The sequence below is a fragment of the Coenobita brevimanus genome, chromosome 100 (assembly GCF_032717465.1).
Source record: "Coenobita brevimanus isolate Jiangsu-jjx chromosome 100, ASM3271746v2, whole genome shotgun sequence".
NCBI lineage: Eukaryota > Metazoa > Arthropoda > Malacostraca > Decapoda > Coenobitidae > Coenobita > Coenobita brevimanus.
Window position 1 is genome coordinate 37,535,206 of NC_137053.1, and position 23,211 is coordinate 37,558,416.

The 23,211-nt window shown below is 43.7% G+C and overlaps 1 protein-coding gene across 1 annotated transcript in view; it reads right to left on the reverse strand.

The window, feature by feature from the left end:
• The window catches only part of nonC (serine/threonine-protein kinase Smg1), a 1,312,439-nt gene that overhangs the window by 38,935 nt on the left and 1,250,293 nt on the right, over window positions 1–23,211 (reverse strand). Inside the window, exons 52-53 of the mRNA XM_080284159.1 lie at window positions 17,138–17,323; window positions 10,479–10,746 (exon numbers count right to left, since the gene is read on the reverse strand). Of these exons, the coding sequence (XP_080140285.1) occupies window positions 10,479–10,746; window positions 17,138–17,323 (454 nt within the window). The remainder of the gene's footprint in view (window positions 1–10,478; window positions 10,747–17,137; window positions 17,324–23,211) is intronic.

A 23,211-nucleotide genomic window follows, 5' to 3' on the forward strand; every position in this document is an offset into this window, starting at 1 on the left:
TTCATGTATACTATTGCCAACAAATCTTTACATTTTTGGTAGTCTACTAGCTTTCATTATTTTAAATTTAAAGAAAGACCCTAGGAGACAGGACAGACAAAATTCCTGAAACTACTCAAGGTTAGGAGCGATGCCTGGGACGTCTGCTCTCTCCGGCTGTTCGGTTGTGTGTGTGTGTGTGTGTGTGTGTGTGTGTGTGTGTGTGTGTGTGTGTGTGTGTGTGTGTGTGTGTGTGTGTGTGTGTGTGTGTGTGTGTGTGTGTGTGTGTTGCCATTATATCTCACGAATGGCTTGAGCTATCAACATGAAACCTTCAGGGTATCAAGATATGGCCAAAATCTTGGTTGAGTTTGAAGGTGGGAACTCTTGGTCAAGGTCATGGTTACCAAAATGGCTACCAAAGGTCAACTAGTTTTTATTGCCCACCTTTAGTACCATTATATCTAATGATCTAGGTTTTATTTCCCATCTTTAGTACCATTACATCACATGAACAGATTGAGCTATCCCCCTGGCCCCCTCTGGGGGGACAACTGCTCCCCCATACCCCCCAGAAGGAGACATTCTCCCCTGCCCCCAGGCCCCCCCAGGGGGGTTGCCACATGCCCGTGCTAGTAACTTGGCCAACACCATATTCCGTCGGGTGATTAGCATTCAGATTCCGAACGCTTTTCTTTCATTTTATCTACATTTACTCTCAAACCCTTGTGCCTTATAATATCTCTCCATTTACTAAATCTCTAATCTGCCTCCCTTATATTCTCTGCAATCAGCTCCAAATCATCGACATATGACATTTTCCATGAGAGTCCATCTCTGTAGTCATGTAAGAAGGCTTCAAGCACCATGATAAACAATAAGGGGCTCAAGACTGGTCCTGGAGTGTGGCTCAAGACTGACCCCAGATGCACACCTACATTCATGAAAAACTCATCACTCAAGTTTTCATTCACTCACACCAGCAGATCCATTGTTTGGCCCTTGGCCTTTGATTGACGCTGCTACTATGAGTGAGGCAATAGGCAGGATGCAGGTAGGGAAGGCAGCAGGTGTGTCGGGGTTGACTGCTGAAATGTTTAAGGCCTCAGGAGATATAGGAGTAAGGTTAGTCACTGACCTGATAAATATGATTATATATGAGTGCATAGTCCCAGATGATTGGTTGAAGAGTGTAATTGTAAATGTGTATAAAGGGAAGGGTGATGCCCTGGAAAGAGGAAATTACAGAGGTATAAAGCTCTCAGATCAGATAATGAAAGTAATGGAGAGAGTTCTAGAAGGTATGATTAGAGAAAGACTGAATATTGATGAGATGCAGTTTGGGTTTATGCCTGGCAGGGGGACCACTGATGCCATAATCATTGTTCGACAGCTTCAGGAAAAATATATTGGGAAGAAAAGGGATCTGTATCTTGTTCTTGTTGATTTGGAAAAGGCCATTGACAAAGTCCCTAGAGAGGTGCTGAAGTGGGCAATGAGAAAGCTTGGCTTGGAGAAGTGGCTGGTTAGGGTGTACGTATGTGGGTGCTCGCACCCAGGTAGGAGTGAATGGAGATTTGAGTGATGAGTTTTCCATGAACGCTGGTGTGCATCAGGGGTCAGTTTTGAGTCCCATGTTGTTTATCATAGTACCTGAAGCCCTCACATGTGACTTCAGAAACGGACTCCCATGGGAGATGTCGTATGCTGATGATTTGGTATTGATTGCAGAGAATGAAAGGGAGGCGGAGGAAAGATTCAGGAAGTAGAGAGCTGGTATGGGGCATAAGGACTTAAGGGTAAATGCAGATAAAACAGAAGTGATGATATCTAGGGTTGGTGGCAGTACTGTCAAAGACAAGGGAGTGTGGCCATGTGCAGTCTGCCACAAGGGCGTGGGAAGTAATACCATCTTGTGTAGTGTTTGTGATAAATGGGTGCACAAGAGATGTAGTGGTATCAGAGGTAGACTGTGAGATGATACTGATTTTATGTGTGCGGCGTGTCGAGGAGAGCAGGTGGAGATTGTCAAGCGTGAAAGGATTGAACTTGCTGGTTAGTCTCTTGAGTATATGGAAGAGTTTTGTTGTTTGGGAGACATGTCATGTGCTGGAGGTGAGGATGGAGCTAGCTCTGTGGCTATGGTGAGAAGTGGTTGGAAGAAGTTCAGGGAGCTGCTGCCTCTCCTGACACAGAGAGGACTCTCCCTACATGCTAAGGGATCTATGCATGCAGTATGTGTTAAGGAGTGTAATGCAGTACGGTAGTGAAACCAGGGCAGTAAAGGAGGAGGATATCCGCAGGCTCAGATGTAATGAAATGACAATGATTAGGTGGATGTGCAGTGCGTCCCTGTGTGCAAGGCCTGGGGGGGCTGGGTTTATGATGGAAGAGCTGAGAGGTAGGATGGGACTGGAGTGTACTGGTGTTGTGATGAGGAGAGGTAGATAGAGATGGTTTGGGCATGTGGAGAGGATGGGGGATGATAATTGGGTGCAGAAGGTGAGAAGTGTTATTATTGGGGGTGGGGTTGTGAGGGGTAGACTGTGAAAGATGTGGGACGAGGTCATTAAGTGTGACCTCAGGGTTAAGGGACTGAACAGGGAGGCTGCAATAGATCGTGCAGCATGGAAAGCTGCCATTAGGTGACCAAGGCTGACACAGGCAAGCACGTTGCAGCCTACGAAAACGAAAACGACGACTCTCACCTGGGTGGGAGCACCCACATGCATAACCATAACTTGTATAACCAGCCTCTGCTTGAACCCAAGCTTTCTCATTGGCCACTTCACAACCTGCTTGGGAGAGATAGTAGTAGAATGGATGTGGAAGATGTGCAGAATGGCCTGGGAGGAAGGCAGGGTCCTGGAGGATTGGAAGTCAGGTATAATTATTCCCCTGTACAAGGGAAAAGGGGAAAACGAAGTGTGTAGTAATCACAGGGGCATTTGTCTTCTTAGTGTTACAGGAAAAGTATATGGTAGGATACTTAGTGAGTTACGGAAATAACAGAGGAATTAGTTGGAGAAGAACAGGGAGGTTTTAGGGAGGGAAGAGGTTGTGTAGATCAGGTATTCATTCTTAGATCTTCAGTTGAAAAGTTTCTAGTGATGGGAAAGAAGTTGTACTGGGTCTTCGTGGATTTGGAGAAAGCATATAACAGGGTGGAGAGACAAGGATTGTGGAAAGTATTAAATATATATGGAGTAGCTGGGAAGCTGCTGAATGCTGTGAAGAGCATGTCTGAGGGTGATAAGGCTGCAGTGTGTGTGGATAGTGAACTGAGTGAATTTTTTTATTTGAAGGTTGGATTGAAATGGGGATGTGTCATGTCTCTATAGTTGTTCAATTTGTATATGGATGGGGTTATAAAAGAGATACAAGGTAAGGCAGTGGGTGTTGGAGTGGCTCTAATGATAGAGGGCAGTGTTTGGAAACTCCCTGTACTGTTGTTTGCAGATGATACTGTGTTGTTCAGTGAAGACAAAGGGGAGCTGCAAGGCTCGGTGGATGAGTTGGGAGAGTGTGTAAGAAACAGAATCTGAAGGTAAATGCAGGGAAGAGTAAAGTTATGGTCTTTGAGAGAAGTGAAGTCACTGAATGTACAGTGGGGTTGGATGGTGAGGAAATGGAAAATGTGAGTACGTTTAAGTACTTGGGTAGTGTGATGAGTAAGGATGGAAGTTTGGAGGTGAAGTGCTTGAAAGGGTACAACAAGAAAGATTGCTGGTTCCTTGAATGCAGTGATAAGAAACAGGGACATGAGCATGGAAGTGAAGAAGTTATTACATGACAGTATTGTGATACCAACTCTAACGTATGGAAGTGAAACTTGGACCTTATTGGAGGGACACAAGTCAAAAGTGATAGCAGTGGAAATAAGTTATTTGAGAGGAGCATTTGGAGTCACATGGAGAGACAGACTCACAAATGAGGATGTGAAGGAATGCTGTGTTGTGGGTGTGATAGAGCGCGTTAGGAAAAACACACTGAGCTTGTTTGACCATGTGGAGAGCATGGAGAGTGAAAAACTGATCAGGAGAGTGTATGTGAGTGAGGTGGAGGCCAAGGATGAGATGGAGAGATGGAGTGGAGAGGTATATGAAAAAGGGGGATGTGAGCTGGGAGCGGGGCAGTGAAATCGCGGGAGGGGACAGGGCAACATGGAGGCGATTTGTTTGTGGCCACCCCGTATGGTATTATGGCATCTGGAAACAGATAGACAGGTAGATTTTCCATTCACATTAACCTCTGCCATGCTGATTCTCTGTAAGTAAGTTTACCCTCCCTGAGTCTATCTATCTATCTATTGCCAGACGCCTCAATCCCATTTGGGGTGGCCACAAACAAATCGCCTCCAAGTCGCCCTGTCCCCCGCCATTTCACTCCCCTGCTCCCAACTCACACCCCCCTCTCTCATATACCTCTCCACCCCATCTCTCCATCTCATCCTCGGCCTCCCCCTCCCTCTTTCCCCCTCCACCTCACTCACATACACTCTCTTCGTCAGTCTTTGACCCTCCATCCTCTCCACATGGCCAAACAACCTCAGTGTGTTCCTCATAACGCTTCCTATCACATCCACATCAACACCACAATGCTCCTTTATATCCTCATTCGTCAGCCTGTCTCTCCATGTGACTCCACAGGCTCCTCTTAAATAACTCATTTCCACGGCTCTCACTCTTGACTTGTGTCCTTCCAACAACGTCCAAGCTTCACTTCCGTATGTTAGAGTTGGTATTACAATACTGTCATGTAGTAACTTTTTCACTTCCATGCTCACTTCCCTGTTTCTTATCACTGCTTTCAAAGAACCAGCAACCTTTCTTCCCTGCTGTACCCTTTCAAGCACTTCACCCTCCAAACCTCCATCCTTACTCATCACACTACCCAAGTACTCAAATGTACTCACATTTTCCAATTCCTCACCATCCAACCTCGCTGTACATTCACTCACTTCACCTCTCTCAAAGACCATCACTTTACTCTTCCCTACATTCACCTTTAGATTCCGTTTCTTACACACTCTCTCAAACTCATCCTTCAAGCCTTGCAGCTCCCCTTAGTCTTCAATCAACAACACGGTATCATCTGGAAACAACAGTACAGGGAGTTTCCAAACACAATCCTCTCTCACCAGGGCCACTCCAACATCCACTACCCTACCTTGTACTTCTTTTATTACCCCATCCATGTACAGATTGAACAACCATGGAGACATGACACATCCCTGTTTCAACCCAACTTTCAAAGAGAAAAATTCACTTAGTTCACCATCCACACGCACTGCAGCCTTCGCACCATCGTACATACTCTTCACAGCATTCAACAACTTCCCATCTACTCCATATATTCTTAACACTTTCCACAATCCTAGTCTATCCACCCTGTCATATGCTTTCTCCAAATCCATGAAAGCCGCATACAACTTCTTTCCCTTCTCTAGAAACATTTCCACTAAAGATCTGAGAATTAATATCTGGTCTACACAACCTCTTCCCTTCCTAAAGCCTCCCTGTTCTTCTCCAACTAATTTCTCTGTTCTTTCTCTAACTCTGTCAATAAGTATCCTACCATACACTTTTCCTATTATACTAAGAAGACAAATGCCCCTATGATTACCACACACTTCTTTTTCCCCTTTTCCTTTGTACAAGGGAATACTTATACCTGACTTCCAATCCTCCGGGACTCTACCTTCCTCCCAGGCCAATCTGCACATCTTCCACATCCATTCTACTACTATCTCTCCCCCATGCTTCAGCATTTCACCACACACTCCATCAATTCCTGGGGCTTTCCCTGATTTAACTTTCTTCATTGCTTCCACAACTTGTATCCTACTGATTTCTTCCTGTCTTCTCACCTCCCTCCTTCTTCCAGCCATTCCCCAGCCACTTATACTCACATTACTTCCATCCTCCACGTTCAACAATTCCTTAAAGTGTTCTCTCCATCTGCTCACTTTTTCTCCCTTCTCCACTAGTAATCTACCATTTTTATCTTTCACTCCCCTGCTAACTTCACTTCCACCCTGTCTTACTCTTTTCACCTCTTTCTTACAGTCCCTCCACTTTACACTCAAATTCCTTCCAAATTCCTCATCCACTCTCTTCTTACTCTCTCACTAATCTTTTCACCTCTCTCTTTCTTTCTACATATAACTCTCTCTTCCGCCTCTCAACTTCTTCCACGCCCCTATTTCTCATCCATTCATTGTATGCTTTCTTCTTTTGTGCCACACCCCGTTTCACCTCTTCAGTCCACCACGCTGTTCCTTGCACCCCCCTCCGTCTTCTCTTCCTTCCACACACCACATCACATGCTGCACATATTTCTTCTGTAAATATTCTACACACACCTTCCACGTCCCCCATCTGCTCCAACTCATATTTGCCCAATCGTTCCTCCACTTCTCTCTTATACTCTGCCTTTTTCTCATCCTCTTGTAACCTTTCCACTCTCCTTGCAACTACTCCTTCCTCTCGTCTTTCCCTTCTTCTATTCCTCCATCTTACTTGCATCCTAATTCTGGCCACCACCAAGTACTGGTCAGAAAGTCCACTCCCCCAACCTCTATAAACTCTTGCATCCAATATACATCTTCACATCCTTTCATCCACACACACATAATCAATCATTGCCTTCCTTTCACTCAATTCACCACCCACCCTTCTCATCACTCGCCATGTATACCTGTGGATCATTTTATGCCTGAAGAGGGTATTGGCTATCACCAACCCCCTCCCAGCACAAATGTCCACTAACGCACTCCCATTCTCATCTATCTCAGCAGGCACACCCCACTCACCAACTATTCCATCCACCTTCACATTCCCAACTTTACCATTCATATCACCAATCAAAAACACTCTATCATTCCTTCCAAACTTTTCCATGCACACTTCTACATTTGTCCAGAACTCTTCTCTCACTCTTCTAGCACGATCTTGCGTTGGCGCGTACACACACACAATCGCCCACATTTGTATTCCAACTTTCAACTTTACCCACACAATCCTTGATCCAACTGATCCATACTGTCTTATGCTCTTCTTCCATCTTTTACTCACAACTATACATACTCCTTCCTTTGCCCTCTCATTCTCACCTACTCCTGCACATATACCCCATCCATACTCCCATTCTCTCACACTTTCTCCTCTCCATTTTGTTTCAGTTATTCCACATACATCCACTTTCGCACCCTCACGCACCTGGACAATCTCTCTCTCTTTCACCTCATCATTTGCTCCCCTTACATTCCACGTTCCAATTGCAATGTCCTTTGTCCGGTCCTTGGTCGTCAACGTTTGGTCAGTCCTTGTCCGAGGCTTATTGTTTGTTTTTTTTTAGTTAGTTGTTTTCCGGGGAGGGGCACTAACCCTCCGCCAACCCTTTTAGTCGCCTTTTACGACAAGCAGGGATACTGGGGGAGTATTCTTGACAAACCCCCCTACCCCCAGGGGTAGTCACTGTTTTATAAGCAATGGAAATTGCACCTCATATGAAGTTTCCAGCATGGCCTGTGCAGACTTTTCTTGTGCCTCGTATGAAGTCTGCTGCTCAGCAAGGGTTAAGGATCGTCATTACCATCATTATCCGGACCTCCTTTCCCACTCTAAGGCATGGTGAGGAATAGCAAAGTCCAAACAGCCAAAGTTTGTCCAATTCAATGGGCCACGCTTCCATTCACTCATCATTCAAGCCCACGAAATCCTGGCTCCATCAGATAGACCAAAAAATTTTACCACGTCCTGTAGCTTCACATATTATACCTATCTGCTAGTGAACCTGAATGCCATCACATTAAAAAGGGGTGCCAAATTATGCACTTCTCCACATAAAATGCATCCAGCCAGCTCAGTCTCTTTCAGTCCCTTAGCCTCACCAGCTTCCATACCTCTTCCTCACACACTCATCCACCACATCCCTCCACCTTCTTCTTGGCCAACCTCACCTCCTCCCTCCTTTAAATTCACTCAGATATACTTTTTTCACCACTCTATTGTCAACCATTTTCTCCACATGACCATACCACCTCAGTACACTCTCTTTGATTCCGGTCTCCACAGACTTGCTCACTCAGCATTGTTCATGAATCACATTATTCTATATCCTATCCACTCTCTGCACCCCATACACATTCTTCAGCAGTCCTATCTCCACTGCTCTTACTATTGACTTTTCATTTTTGTGCCACACCACAGTCTCACAACCTTATGTTAAAGCTGACATTAACAATCCTTCATGTAAGTCTGGTGGAGCTGCAACACTCAAGCCTCTCTTTCTTATCAAGGCTTTCATTGCACCACCTACTTTCCTTCCTTGTATCACTCTACTTTTCCAGTCTTTTGCACATTTTCCTCTCTTTTCTATCACTGTACCCAGGTATTTGAACTCTCTCACCAATTCCAAACTCTCTCCACTTACTGTAACATCACACTGAGAGTCACATTCTATCTGAATTACCATCATTTTAACTTCTTCTACATATACTCTCAAGGCATGATGCTCACAGACATCTAGAAAACTTGGCACTAATCTACCAAGCTCTTGTCTTATATTTGCAAGGAGCACTTCATCATCAACATAAAACAAATTTGATATTCCACCCATCACCATTCATTACCAACCCCATCCCTCTCTTCAATACTCGTGTTTTTACTTCTCCGATCACCCCATCCATATATAAATAAATATAACAACCATGAGGACATCAAACAACCTTGTCGCACACACATACCGATCGTGAACTATTCACTTAAATGCCCATTTACCCTTACACATGCCTCACGGCACCTAGCAGCTTAAGGATAATCTATCTATCTATCTATCTATAGCCCGACGCCCTAATCCCGCAAAGGGTGGCTGCAGACAAAACGCCTCCAAGTCGCTCTGTCACCCACCAACCGACTACCCTCCCCCCAACTCACCCCCCCTCCCTCATATACCTCTCAACTCCATCCCTCCACCTCATCCTCGGTCTACCTCTCCCTCTCCCTCCCTCCACCTCACCCACATACACCCTCTTAGTCAGTCTTTCATTCTCCATTCTCTCCACATGTCCAAACCACCTCAGTGTATTTCTCCTAATCTTCTCAACCACATCCACATCCACCCCACAGCATTCCTTCACTTCTTCATTCGTCAACCTGTCCCTCCACGTCACTCCACATGCTCCTCTCAAGCAACTCATTTCCACTGCTCTCACTCTTGACTTGTTCCCCTCTTGTAAGGTCCATGCCTCGCTTCCATACGTCAGGGTAGGGATCACAATACCATCATGCAGTGACTTCTTAACTTCAATACTCACCTCCCTATTTCTCATCACTGCTTTCAGGGTACCAACAACCTTCCTTCCCTGCTGTACCCTTTCACGCACTTCATCCCCCAAAGTTCCATCCTTACTCATCACACTACCCAAGTACAGTACTTGAATGCACTCACATTCTCCATATCCTCACCATCCAACCTCACTGCACACTCTGTGACTTCATTCCTCTCAGACACCATAACTTTACTTTTGTTTACATTAACTTTCAGATTCCTCCTCCTACACACTGTCCCAAATTCAATCACCAAACCTTGCAACTCCCATTCATCTTCACTCAACAGCACTGTATCATCAGCAAACAGCAACACCGGAAGCTTCCAAATCTCACTCTCATTCATTAGAGCCACCCCCACATCCACTGCCCTACCCTGCACCTCCTTTACAACCCCATCCATGTATATATTAAACAGCCATGGAGACATCACACAACCCTGTTTCAGTCCCACATTGAGATCAAAGAACTCACTCAGCTCACCATCCATTCGCACCGTAGCCCTAGCTCCCTCGTACATACTCTTCACAGCACTCAACAATTTCCCCTCCACTCCATATATTCTTAATACCTTCCACATACCTTGCCTATCTATTCTGTCATAAGCTTTCTCCAAGTCCATGAAGGCAGCATACACTTTCCTTCCCTTCTCTAGATACTTCTCCACTAAACATCTTAGAACAAATATCTGATCTACACACTCTTTTCCCTTCCTAAATCCCCCTTGTTCTTCTCCAACTAGCTCCTCTGTCATATGCCTAACCCTATCAATGAGTATTCTACCATATATTTTACCAGTCTCACTAAGTAGGCAAATACCCCTATGGTTACCACATACTTCTCTCTCTCCTTTTCCTTTGTATAAAGGAACAATTATACCTGATTTCCAGTCCTCTGGAACCCTTCCCTCTTCCCAAGCCAATCTACACAACTTCCATAACCACTCCACAACAATCTCACCCCCATACCTAAGCATTTCACCACACACTCCATCAATTCCTGGGGCCTTTCCCAATTTAATATTCTTCATCGTTTCCACTACTTCCGCCCTACTGATCTCTTCCTCCCTCCTCTCATCTCTTCTTCTCCCAGCCATTCCCCAACCACTTATACTCGCACTGTTCTTTGATAATTGCTGGCAAGGTAAGCTCTAAACTCATTACAAACGTACCATAATTTCTGCAGCTTCCCTAGCAGTATCAACTCTTGGCCATGGCTGAGGGAGAGGAGCATAGGTGATAGCATCCATCAGTTGATCTAGCTGAGTCTCTACAGCCTCAAACAGCAGATGGAAGCCCATTAGCAACATCTGCCCTTGACTCATATCACTGCTTGATGAATTACCACCCTGTCCTCCTGACGTCAGCCTTTCAATAACTTCAGTCAGTTGTTGATGAAGTGCATTAGCTTCTAGTACAGCATTTTCATGTCGAGGCTGGAAAATATGAGAACATAATACAGTCAAATAACAATATGATATACAAACTCCCAATCCTGAATATCCTACAGCACTTCCAAAAACCTCCAGTTTCCAAATTACTTCTTCATGCTATAGAAGACTTATCACCTGTCCTCACACAATCAATGCATATTTGACCACAAAGTTCTTTTGCAGATACATACAAGAGCAGATAATCAATTACTAATGAACGGAACTTCACTGTTTTTACTATTCACACTAGGCTACTGATTACATGATACTGTCTTGTGTTATAATTATACTCCACTTTCCAAAATACATATCCTGTATTCCATTTTGGATGAAATCTTTGGAACCAAGCATATCAGATTTATGAGCTTGTACTGTACTACCCAAGATAATAACAAATATATTCTAAAATCAATTAAAATAGGACTGAATTTTAAAACATACATACATACATCAACTAATCCTGTGTTGCCCCTTGAGGAGCACAGGAGCCCGGGGCTAGGCAAGTTGGTCCCAACAGTTAAGGTGAGGGTGACCAGCCTTGCCCATCCCTGAGTGGCATTACGTGAGCAATAAACCCCAACCACCTCTTGATTTATTAACCAACACAGGCTCAGTCCAGTTGGAGTGCCTTCATTACCCACTATTAAACAAGGCACCATAGTTTGGTTCTATATTTACCACCCAGCATTGTAAATGGTTTCCTGGTGTACAGGAATACATCTGGCTTGTCGTTCAGTGTAGTCACACATAAACAGAAGGAAGAGGAAAGAAAGAAAGACAGAAGAAGAAGGAAGGAAAGAAGGAAGAGAGGAAAGGGAAGTCACCCGAGAGCAGGACTACATCGAATGAGTGGATGGTGAGTATCCCTTTCTTCCAACACATCTGCAAAATATTCTGCTGATGGAAAATAGTCCCATCATTCATTTTACTTTAACTATGACGAATCGACAGTGCCATCACATCCAACACGAGTTTCTTTAGTACTTACAACCTTTAATACAGCAGACACTCAAAATAATCAGTAAAAAATTAATTACTCTACTATGGAACATTTACATTAGTTCAGTTTACTTCCACATACATGCATGAAAGCTGAGGGGGTGGGGGTGTTTGCTATTCAGTGAAGTCCCAGGAGAGATGCTGCAGCTAGTGAAAATATGCATTGGCTGAGAAAGGACAGAAGCCAATCAAAACATTCATTTGCAAGTGTGATGTCACTGAGTATTAGTCTCTCTGTGCTCTCCAGTGTAACACCATAATAGGATGTTGGGACGAACTGCAGGAGAGATCCCATTAATTATGACCAGGATTATCTCTCATAATTGTATAATTGATTTATGACATAAATGATGAGGTGAAAGAGAGAGAGATTGTCCAGGTGCTTGAGGGTGCAAAGGTGGATGTATGTGGAATAACTGAAACAAAATGGAGAGGAGAAAGTGTGAGAGAATGGGAGTATGGATGGGGTATATGTGCAGGAGTAGGTGAGAATGAGAGGGCAAAGGAAGGAGTATAGATTGTCCAGGTGCTTGAGGGTGCAAAAGTGGATGTATGTGGAATAACTGAAACAAAATGGAGAGGAGAAAGTGTGAGAGAATGGGAGTATGGATGGGGTATATGTGCAGTAGGTGAGCATGAGAGGGCAAAGGAAGGAGTATGTATAGTTGTGAGTAAAAGATGGAAGAAGAGCATAAGACAGTATGGATCAGTTGGGTCAAGGATTGTGTGGGTAAAGTTGAAAGTTGGAATACAAATGTGGGCGTTTGTGTGTGTGTATGCGCCAACGCAAGACCGTGCTAGAAGAGTGAGAGAAGAGTTCTGGACAAATGTAGAAGTGTGCATGAAAAAGTTTGGAAGGAATGAGAGAGTGTTTTTGATCGGTGATATGAATGGTAAAGTTGGGAATGTGAAGGTGGATGGAATAGTTGGTGAGTGGGGTGTGCCTGCTGAGATACATGAGAATGGCAGTGTGTTAGTGGACATTTGTGCTGGGAGGGCGTTGGTGATAGCCAATACCCTCTTCAGGCATAAAATGATCCACAGGTATACATGGCGAGTGATGAGAAGGGTGGGTGGTGAACTGAATGAAAGGAAGGCAATGACTGATTATGTGTGTGTGGATGAAAGGATGCGAAGATGTGTAATGGATGCAAGAGCTTATAGAGGTTGGGGAAGTGGACTTTCTGACCACTACTTGGTGGTGGCCAGAATTAGGATTCAAGTAAGATGGAGGAATAGAAGAAGGGAAAGACGAGAGGAAGGAGTACTTGCAAGAAGAGTAGAAAGGTTACAAGAGGATGAGAAAAAGGCAGAGTATAAGAGAGAAGTGGAGGAATGATTGGGTAAATATGAATTGAAGGAGATGGGGGCTGTGGAAGGTGTGTGTAGGATATTTACAGAAGAAATATGTGCAGCATGTGATGTGGTGTGTGGAAGGAAGAGAAGATGGAGGGGGGTGCAAGGAACAGAGTGGTGGACTGAAGAGGTGAGACAGGCTGTGGCACAAAAGAAGAAAGAATACAACGAATGGATGAGAAATAGGGGCGTGGAAGAAGTTGAGAGGCAGAAGAGAGAGTTATTTGTAGGAAGAAAGAGAGGTGAAAAGATTAGTAAGAGAGAGTAAGAAGACAGTGGAGGAGGAATTTGGAAGGAATTTGAGTGTAAAGTGGAGGGACTGTAAGAAAATGTTCTGGAAAGAGGCGAAAAGAGTAAGACAGGGTGGAAGTGAAGTTAGCAGGGGAGTGAAAGATAAAAATGGTAGATTACTAGTGGAGAAGGGAGAAAAAGTGAGCAGATGGAGAGAACACTTCAAGGAATTGTTGAACATAGAGGATGGAAGTAATGCGAGTATAAGTGGCTGGGGAATGGCTGGGAGAAGGAGGAAGGTGAGAAGACAGGAAGAAATCAGTAGGATAGAAGTTGTGGAAGCAATGAAGAAAGTTAAATCGGGGAAAGCACCAGGAATTGATGGAGTGTGTGGTGCAATGCTGAAGCATGGGGGAGAGATAGTAGTAGAATGGATGTGGAAGATGTGCAGATTGGCCTGGGAGGAAGGTAGAGTCCCGGAGGATTGGAAGTCAGGTATAAGTATTCCCTTGTACAAAGGAAAAGGGGAAAAAGAAGTGTGTGGTAATCATAGGGGCATTTGTCTTCTTAGTATAATAGGAAAAGTGTATGGTAGGCTACTTATTGACAGAGTTAGAGAAAGAACAGAAAAATTAGTTGGAGAAGAACAGGGAGGCTTCAGGAAGGGAAGAGGTTGTGTAGATCAGATATTAATTCTTAGATCTTTAGTGGAAAAGTTTCTAGAGAAGGGAAATAAGTTGTATGCGGCTTTCATGGATTTGGAGAAAGCATATGACAGGGTGGATAGACAAGGATTGTGGAAAGTGTTAAGAATATATGGAGTAGAGGGGAAGTTGTTGAATGCTGTGAGGAGTATGTATGATGGTGCGAAGGCTGCAGTGCGTGTAGATGGTGAACTAAGTGAATTTTTCTCTTTGAAAGTTGGGTTGAAACAAGGATGTGTCATGTCTCCATGGTTGTTCAATCTGTACATGGATGGGGTAATAAAAGAGGTACAAGATAGGGTAGTGGATGTTGGAGTGGCCCTGGTGAGAGAGGATAGTGTTTGGAAACTCCCTGTACTGTTGTTTGCAGATGATACTGTGTTGTTAAGTGAAGATGAAGGGGAGCTGCAAGGCTTGGTGGATGAGTTTGGGAGAGTGTGTAAGAAACAGAATCTAAAGGTGAATGTAGGGAAGAGTAAAGTGATGGTCTTTGAGAGAGGTGAAGTTAGTGAATGTACAGCGAGGTTGGATGGTGAGGAATTGGAAAATGTGAGTACGTTTAAGTACTTGGGTAGTGTGATGAGTAAGGATGGAGGTTTGGAGGGTGAAGTGCTTGAAAGGGAACAGCAGGGAAGAAAGGTTGCTGGTTCTTTGAAAGCAGTGATAAGAAACAGGGAAGTAAGCATGGAAGTGAAAAAGTTACATGACAGTATTGTGATACCAACTCTAATGTATGGAAGTGAAGCTTGGACGTTGTTGGAAGGACACAAGTCAAGAGTGAGAGCAGTGGAAATGAGTTATTTAAGAGAAGCCTGTGGAGTCACATGGAGAGACAGGCTGACGAATGAGGATATAAAGGAGCGTTGTGGTGTAGATGTTGATGTGATAGGAAGCATTAGGAGGAACACATTGAGGTGGTTTGGCCATGTGGAGAGGATGGAGGGTGAAAGACTGACGAAGAGAGTGTATGTGAGTGAGGTGGAGGGGGGAAGAGGGAGGGGGAGGCCGAGGATGAGATGGAGGGACGGGATGGAGAGGTATACGAGAGAGGGGGATATGAGTTGGGAGTAGGGCAGTGAAATGGCGGGGGACAGGGCGACATGGAGGTGATTTGTTTGTGGCCACCCCGAACGGGATTGAGGCGTCTGGCAATAGATAGATAGACAGATAGACATCCAAATTCTGCAGAAATTGTGGAAGGTGGGGGCACTCACCATCCATTCACTCAATGTACTGCTGCACTGGGTGTTTGCCTTTTCCTCTCTTCCATCCTTCCTCTTTTGTCTTTCTTTCCTTCACTCTTTCTTCTTTCTTCTGCCTATGGGTGACTTTACATGCCATCTTCTGTCTGTCCTTCATTCTTTCCTCTTCCTTCTGTCTTTAGGTAACTCTACACTAAGTGACAACCAAATGGTTTCCTGTACACCAGGAGCCATTTACTACACTGGGTGGTAACCAAATTATGGCACCTGGTGGTTTAATGGGTAATTAAGGTGCTCCAATCAGATTGAGCCTGTGTAGGTTTATATCCATGGGGTGGTTGGGGTTAATTGCTCACATAATGCCACTCAGGGATGAGTGAGGCTGGTCACTCTCATCTTAAATAGTCAAGGCCAACTTGCCTAGCCCCAGGTTCCTATGCTCCTCATTGGGCAACATAGGATTGGATGATGGATGGATGGAAGAGCACCAAGTAAGGTTTGTTGATGTTTGTGTGGCATCCTACAGAGGACAATGGATCGATTCAGACCCAAAATTAATTCATCCCTAAGTTGTTGCAGCTGGTTAGGTTAGGTTAAACTAAGTTAGGTTAGCTTACACTGCATTAGGTTAGGTTAGGTTAGGTCATATAACGTTAGGTAGCATGGATATGCAATTAGGAATGGCCTGACGTTGGAGCTGAATCAACCTGAAAATCTGACATCACTGGTGGACACTTGCCACAGCTTGTGTGTAATACTGGTGGGGTTGAGTAGCTGACATTTCAAAACTACACATTTTCTTTTTTTAATGCTATTACAATAATAATTTTTTACTGAAAACAATAATAATGCGATTTTAAATTTTGTGCACCGCATGTTAAACAGTACCCCCCCCTTTCTTTTCTTGTGCTACCTGTTCTAAGTTATCATGGCACACTATAATCTTATGTTCAATACATATGATAAATTGTATGTATGAGTCTGACAATCATTGTTCACAACATTCTAGGGACTTTTTGCCTTAAGTTAAAGTCTTACCTGATCTAAATACAGTGGCCTCATATCCAACATGTGTATCTTTAGTGGTAATCACCTTTAGTATGGCAGACACTCAAAATATTCAGTAAAAAAGGAAATTAGTATTGTATGGAAAACATACATTCGTACGGTTTGCTTCCACACATGTGCATGATCTAAGGTGTTTCTTTTGGGGAGGTGGTTTGTTATTCTGGAAAGTTGAAAGGTGCTACAGCCAATGAGAACATGTATTGGCTGGTAGAGGTGATGTCACTGAGCATCAGTCTTCTTGTGATCGCCAGCATGCCAACAAGCATGTTGGACAGTACCACATTTATTTTTTATACTATCTACCCTTGTTCATCATGCAAAACTGCAATTTTGTGTGTTTGCTTCTCAATGTTTACAACATTCTATGGATTCTCGTGTCTTAAATTATAGCCTTGACTGACATAAGTAATAATCCCCATGTGGTTTCTTATTTGTCCAGTACGGAATTAGTGACGTACAGCAGTGTTGTTTGATCTAAGTACAAAATTGGATGAAAGGCCACTGTAATATTCTCCATATGGTTTATTATTTGTTCAGTATGGAATGAGTCCAGTATGGTAGTGCTGTCTGATCTAATTACCCTACTGAATGTGAGGTCATTGTATATAATTTTACACACACACACACACACACACACACACACACACACACACACACACAAACTTAAACGAGTTTAAAGCTAAATTTGACTTACTGAGAAAATGAGACGGGACCCCACGAGCATAGCTCATTTCCTGTATATCACAATTAGGTAAAATACACACACACACACACACACACACACACACACACACACATAAATATCTTTTATATATACTTATACACTATTCTAACCGGCATCATAAGAATCATAAGACGGAGGTGTGTGGTGAGATGTTGGCACAGAGTATCTGGCGGAGTAGGGGCATCGGCCACCACTGTTTCTAACTCTGTGGCTAAGTTGATCACCGATGTCTCTCCTCGCCAGAACAGCCGAATCCCCTCCACAATGATTATTCCACTGGTGTTCAACACAAGCTCCTGAAATGAATATGCATGACCATACGCTCTACAGAGCTGATGATATATACAATATTAATGTAAGTATTTAAGTTTGAAACTGTCCAATATCCAGTCAGCCTCTATTACACATTATTCATTATTTCCTTCAGCTTGAAGATAGAGGGCTTTAGAACAAATACTGTATCTTCATTTACTTGCTTAAAGGATCCACATGTCCAGAATGCTACAATATTCATACCTTGCTGAGAATAGGCTCCCTTATCTCTCAACTTATTCAGTAAAAAAAAAAATAAATAAAAAAAATAAATAAAAAAAATCAGTGTTCCAGTACAACATAGGCTGGGCACTAAAAATACCTCTGGCATGAGGCACCCTGCCTATAACAGAATACTCATAGTGTAGACTCTTATGCACAACTTATGTGTCTGTTGTCTCAGTCTACATTTCTTTTTCCCCAAGCTGCCTCTAAGAAGAAAAAGCACTGACACAAACCCAAGAGATTCATCCTGTGAGCAATGGGTAGCCAGTAAGACCAGAAGGTAAATCCAAGTACATATACTATAATCCAGTAAAGCAGAAGCTGAGTCTAAATACATGTAATCTTCTCTTACTGATATACAGTGACACACCACTATATGTATGGGCAGTGTTAACCCTATCAGGTTTATGGGCCGGGCAGATTATGTCTGTGCTAGAATCAGTTGCTCTCACGCTGACTCACATTTTCGAGCTGCAATATTTTTCTTTGATCGCTCTGTGTAAATACACTTTTCATGACAGAGTGTTGGTTTTGGTGTCATTTTAAAGCTGAATAGTTGTACTTTACTGCAGTATGATCAAAAAATGAAAACAAAGAAAATGAAAAGTCAAAATGATGAGTTGAAGTTAGGTGAAAACCAAAAATTTTATACCTTGCCGTAGAAAAATGTTCAGAATAAAAAAACTAATAACAACATATAAATCTGGCTTAAACCATGCAAAACAACAGTAAATTACCATTACAATGATATATAGATTATAGTTATTTCTTAATTTTATTACACAGTAAAGCGAAATTTAAAAGAAGCAAAAATTTTATATGATTCTCGCCCGCATATTCACTTCATGATTATTTTCTTTGATTGGTCACTGTAAATTCACTTTTTAAATAGGATGCTGGTTGTGATGTTTTTTTGAAGCTGAGTAGTTGTACATTATCACAAGTAATCCCTCTGATATCTAACGTAATAGAGCCAAAGGCATGTCCAGAAAGTGGGCCCATCCAGATACTGGGTCTCTGCTTCCTGGACTGGTACTTATGGACCCCAACCCACTCTAACTCAGAAAAACACCTACAGTACCCTCACGTCCAACACGTGTTTGTCCAGCATGATTCGCGTCCAGCACGGAGAGCAAAAAATTAGTACGATTTAATACAATTTTATTACTGTAACATGGGTGCATTAGCATAACACGCACGGAGCTCCAAGAAGTGGGCGAAATTCGCAGAGTTCGCCTCTAGCACGATCACCCCCAGTCCAACATGGTCAAACTGGACGTTCCTGTGATGCTGACAGCCAATCAAAACTTCTGATCAAGTTGCCTACCCCACCCGCCATCATGAGGTGATCGTGATGTCGCCCAATCAAAAATGCTTCCGCTCTCATGTGATGTTTTGTTTAAATTTCTCCCGCCACAGTGCCACTCAGTCGCATAATTCGCACTGAATGGTGCTTTTTTCTCGCTGCATTTTCTGCCCTTGCTACTGCATTTTATCCTGCTCATGATGCCTAGGAAGCCTTCTGAGAGCCCCAAGAAGAGGCGGCACCTCCCTCAGGCCACCAAACTAGAAATCATCGAGAGGAAGAAGAAAAGGGAGAGGAAAGTGGACATCACCAAGGCCTATGACGTGAATGAAGCCAGCGTGAGGACCATAATAAAAAACCAAGACAAGATCCTGGCAGCAGTGAAGGCTTACGGAGTGCTAGGATAGGCAGAAGCAGGGCCTTCCATGGATGTGGATGAGGATAGTGATTCTGAGTGTGATTTCGCAGGATTTATGAGGGAAGTTGAGGAGGAGCAGCAACCATTACCCGCTAGTGACGCCAGCAGCCATCCTCCGGGGACCCAGTAGGTCTACCTACAGCCTCGGATACCACCTTCCAATCCCAGCAAGCCCACCAACACTATCCTAAAAGGTTAGTTATCATTCATAGTACAGCACCATTTATTATAATTACAGCAGTACCAATATATGTAAAGGTATACAGTAGGTATTTAGGGTGACTTTTCTTAGGGTTGCTGACATAATTCATTTTTCCCCATAAGCTCTGTTGTTTGTCCAACACGTTTTTGGTCCAACACGGGACCTGTGCATGACAATATTACCGTGTTGGACACGAGGGTACTGTATATAACTCCCTACCAGACATGCATAGCACCTATTTAAGGGCCTATTCACACCAATAAGGGACATAAAAAAGTGAAATAAATATGAAGGAATCAGAGAATGAGGTTTTAGAGGCGAGTAAGGAAAATACAGCACACTATTTAACATTATTCTGGGTACTTACAACAAGTCAATGGTCATCCTGATGAATAACCCACCTCCTCTCAGATTCTGACAGTAAAAGGGTGCACCTGAAGCACCTACAGTAATCAAGTCTTGCACTGCACTAAGTCATTTGCACTCTGAATTCTAATTTCTTAACATTGCACATTCTTTTCTCATTTACGCCCTATTGCACTTTCCTGCAACCAGTGTTGCACTCTGCACTTAAGTCTCTCCACTCTGAATTCTAATTTCTTAACACTGCGCATTCTTTTCTCACTTGTGCTCTATTGTACTTTCCTGTAACCAGTGTTGCACTCTGCACGTAAGTCTTTGCACTCTGAATTCTAATTTCTTAACACTAGACATTCTTTTCTCACTTGTGCTCTATTGTCAGTAAAAGGGTGCACCTGAAGCACCTACAGTAATCAAGTCTTGCACTGCACTAAGTCATTTGCACTCTGAATTCTAATTTCTTAACAATGCACATTCTTTTCTCATTTACGCCCTATTGCACTTTCCTGCAACCAGTGTTGCACTCTGCACTTAAGTCTCTCCACTCTGAATTCTAATTTCTTAACACTGCGCATTCTTTTCTCACTTGTGCTCTATTGTACTTTCCTGTAACCAGTGTTGCACTCTGCACGTAAGTCTTTGCACTCTGAATTCTAATTTCTTACCATTGTACAATGTTCATTACACTGCACGCTTTTAATTTTCGTTTTCGTTTTTGAAGGCTCCAACATGATTGCATGCGTCGGCCTTGGTCACCTAATGGCAGTCCTCCATGCTGAACGATCTATTGCAGCCTCTCTGTTCAGTCCCTTAACTGTCACACATAATGACCTCGTCCCATGTCTTTCTAAGTCTACCCATCACAACCCCAGCACCAGTATTAACAATTTGCACCTTCCTCACCCAATTATCATCCCCCATCCTCTCCACATATCCAAACCATCTCAATCTACCTCTCCTCATCACAGCATCAATACACTCCAGTCCCATCCTACCTCTCAACTCTTCCATCGTAAACCAGCTCCCCCAGACCTTGCACGCAGGGATGCACTGAACATCCACCTAATCATTGTCATTTCTTTATGTCTGAGCCTGTGAATATCCTCCTCCTTTACTGACCTGGTCTCACTATCATACAGCATTACACTCCTAACACATACTGCATACATGGACCCCTTAGCATGTAGGGAGAGTCCTCTCAATATCAGGAGAGGCAACAGCTCCCTGAACTTCTTCCAACCACTTCTCACCATAGCCACAGAGCTAGCTCCAGCCCTACCTCCAGCAAACAACATGTCTCCCAAATAACAAAACTCTCCCACACACTCAAGAGACTCACCAGCAAGTTCAATCCTTTCACGCCTGACAATCTCCACCTGCTCTCCCCGACACGTAGGACACATATAATCAGCATTATCTCACAGTCTACCTCTGATACCACTACATCTCTTGTGCACCCATTTATCACAAACAATGCACAAGATGGAATTACTTCCCACGCCCATATGGCAAACTGCACATGGCCACTCTCCCTCGTCTTAGACAGTACCGCAACCAATCACTAGATATCATCACTTTTGTTTTATTTCCATTTACCCTTAAGCCCTTGTGCCCCATACCATCTCTCTACTTCCTAAATCTTTCCTCCGCCTCCCTTTCGTTCTCTGCAATCAATACCAAATAATCAGCAAACAACATATCCCACGGGAGTCCGTTTCTCAAGTCACGTGAGAGGGCTTCAAGTACCATGATAAACAACATGGGACTCGAAACTGACCCCTGATGCACACCAGCGTTCACAGAAAACTCATCACTTAAATCTCCATTCACTCTTACCTGGGTGCGAGCACCCACATACATAGCCAGAACCACCCTGGCCACTCCTCCAAGCCAAGCTTTCTCACTGCGCACTTCACCACCTCTCTAGGGACTCTGTCAAAGGCCTTTCCAAATCAACAACAACAACATACAGATCCCTTTTCTTCCCAATATATTTTTCCTAAAGCTGTCGAACAATGCATATGACATCAGTGAGCCCCCTGCCTGGCATAAACCCAAACTGCATCTCATCAATATTCACTCTTTCTCTAAACATACCTTCTAGAACTCTCTCCATTACCTTCATTATCTGATCTAAAAGCTTCATACCTCTATAATTTCCTCTTTCCAGGACATCATCCTTCCCTTTATACACATTTACAATTACACTCTTCAACCAATCATCTGGGACAACACACTCATATATAATCCTATTTATCAGGTCAGTGACTAACCTCACCCCTATATCTCCTAAGGCCTTCAACATTTCAGCAGTCAACCCCGACACACCTGCTGCCTTCCCCACCTTCATCCTGCCTATTGCTTCACTCACAGTAGCAGCATCAATCAAAGGCCAAGGGACAAACACTGGATCTGCTGGCTCCAAACCTTCCCTGTCCCAGTCCAACTCCTCATTCAACAACGTTTTCATTTCCGTTTTTAAAGGCTCCAACATGCTTGCATGTGTCAGTCTTGGTCACCTAATGGCGGCTCTCCACACTGCACGATCCACTGCAGCCTCCCTGTTCAGTCCCTTAACCCTGGGGTCACACTTAATGACCTCGTCCCATGTCTTTCTCGGTCTATCCCTCATAACACCACCACCAATATTAACACTTCTCACCTTCCCCACCCAATTATCATCCCCCATTCTCTCCACATGTCCAAACCATCTCAATCTACCTCTCCTCATCACAACACCAATACACTCCAGTCCCATCCTACCTCTCAGCTCTTCCATCGTAAACCCAGCCCCTCCAGGCCTTGGACTCAGGGACGCACTGCACATCCACCTAATCATTGTCATTTCTGTACGTCTGAGTCAGCGAATATCTTCCCCCTTCACTGCCCAGGTCTCACTACCATACAACATTACACTCCTAACACATGCTGCATTCAAAGACCCCTTAGCACGTAGGAAGAGTTCTCTCAATGTCAGGAGAGGCAAGAGCTCCCTGAACTTCTTCAAACCACTTCTCACCCTAGCCACAGAGCTAGCTACAGCCCCACCTCCAGCACACAACATGTCTCCCAGATAACAAAACTCTTTCACACACTCAAGAGATTCACCAGCAAATTCAATCCTTTCACGGCTGACAATCTCCACCTGCTCACCCCGACACGTCGTTCACATAAAATCAGCATTATCTCGCAGTCTACCTCTGATACCACTACATCTCTTATGCACCCATTTATCACAAACACCGCACAAGATGGAATTACTTCCCACGCCCTTGTGGCAAAATGCACAGGGTCACTCTCCCTCGTCTTTGACAGTACCGCCACCAACCCTAGACATCATCACTTTTGTTTTATCTGCATT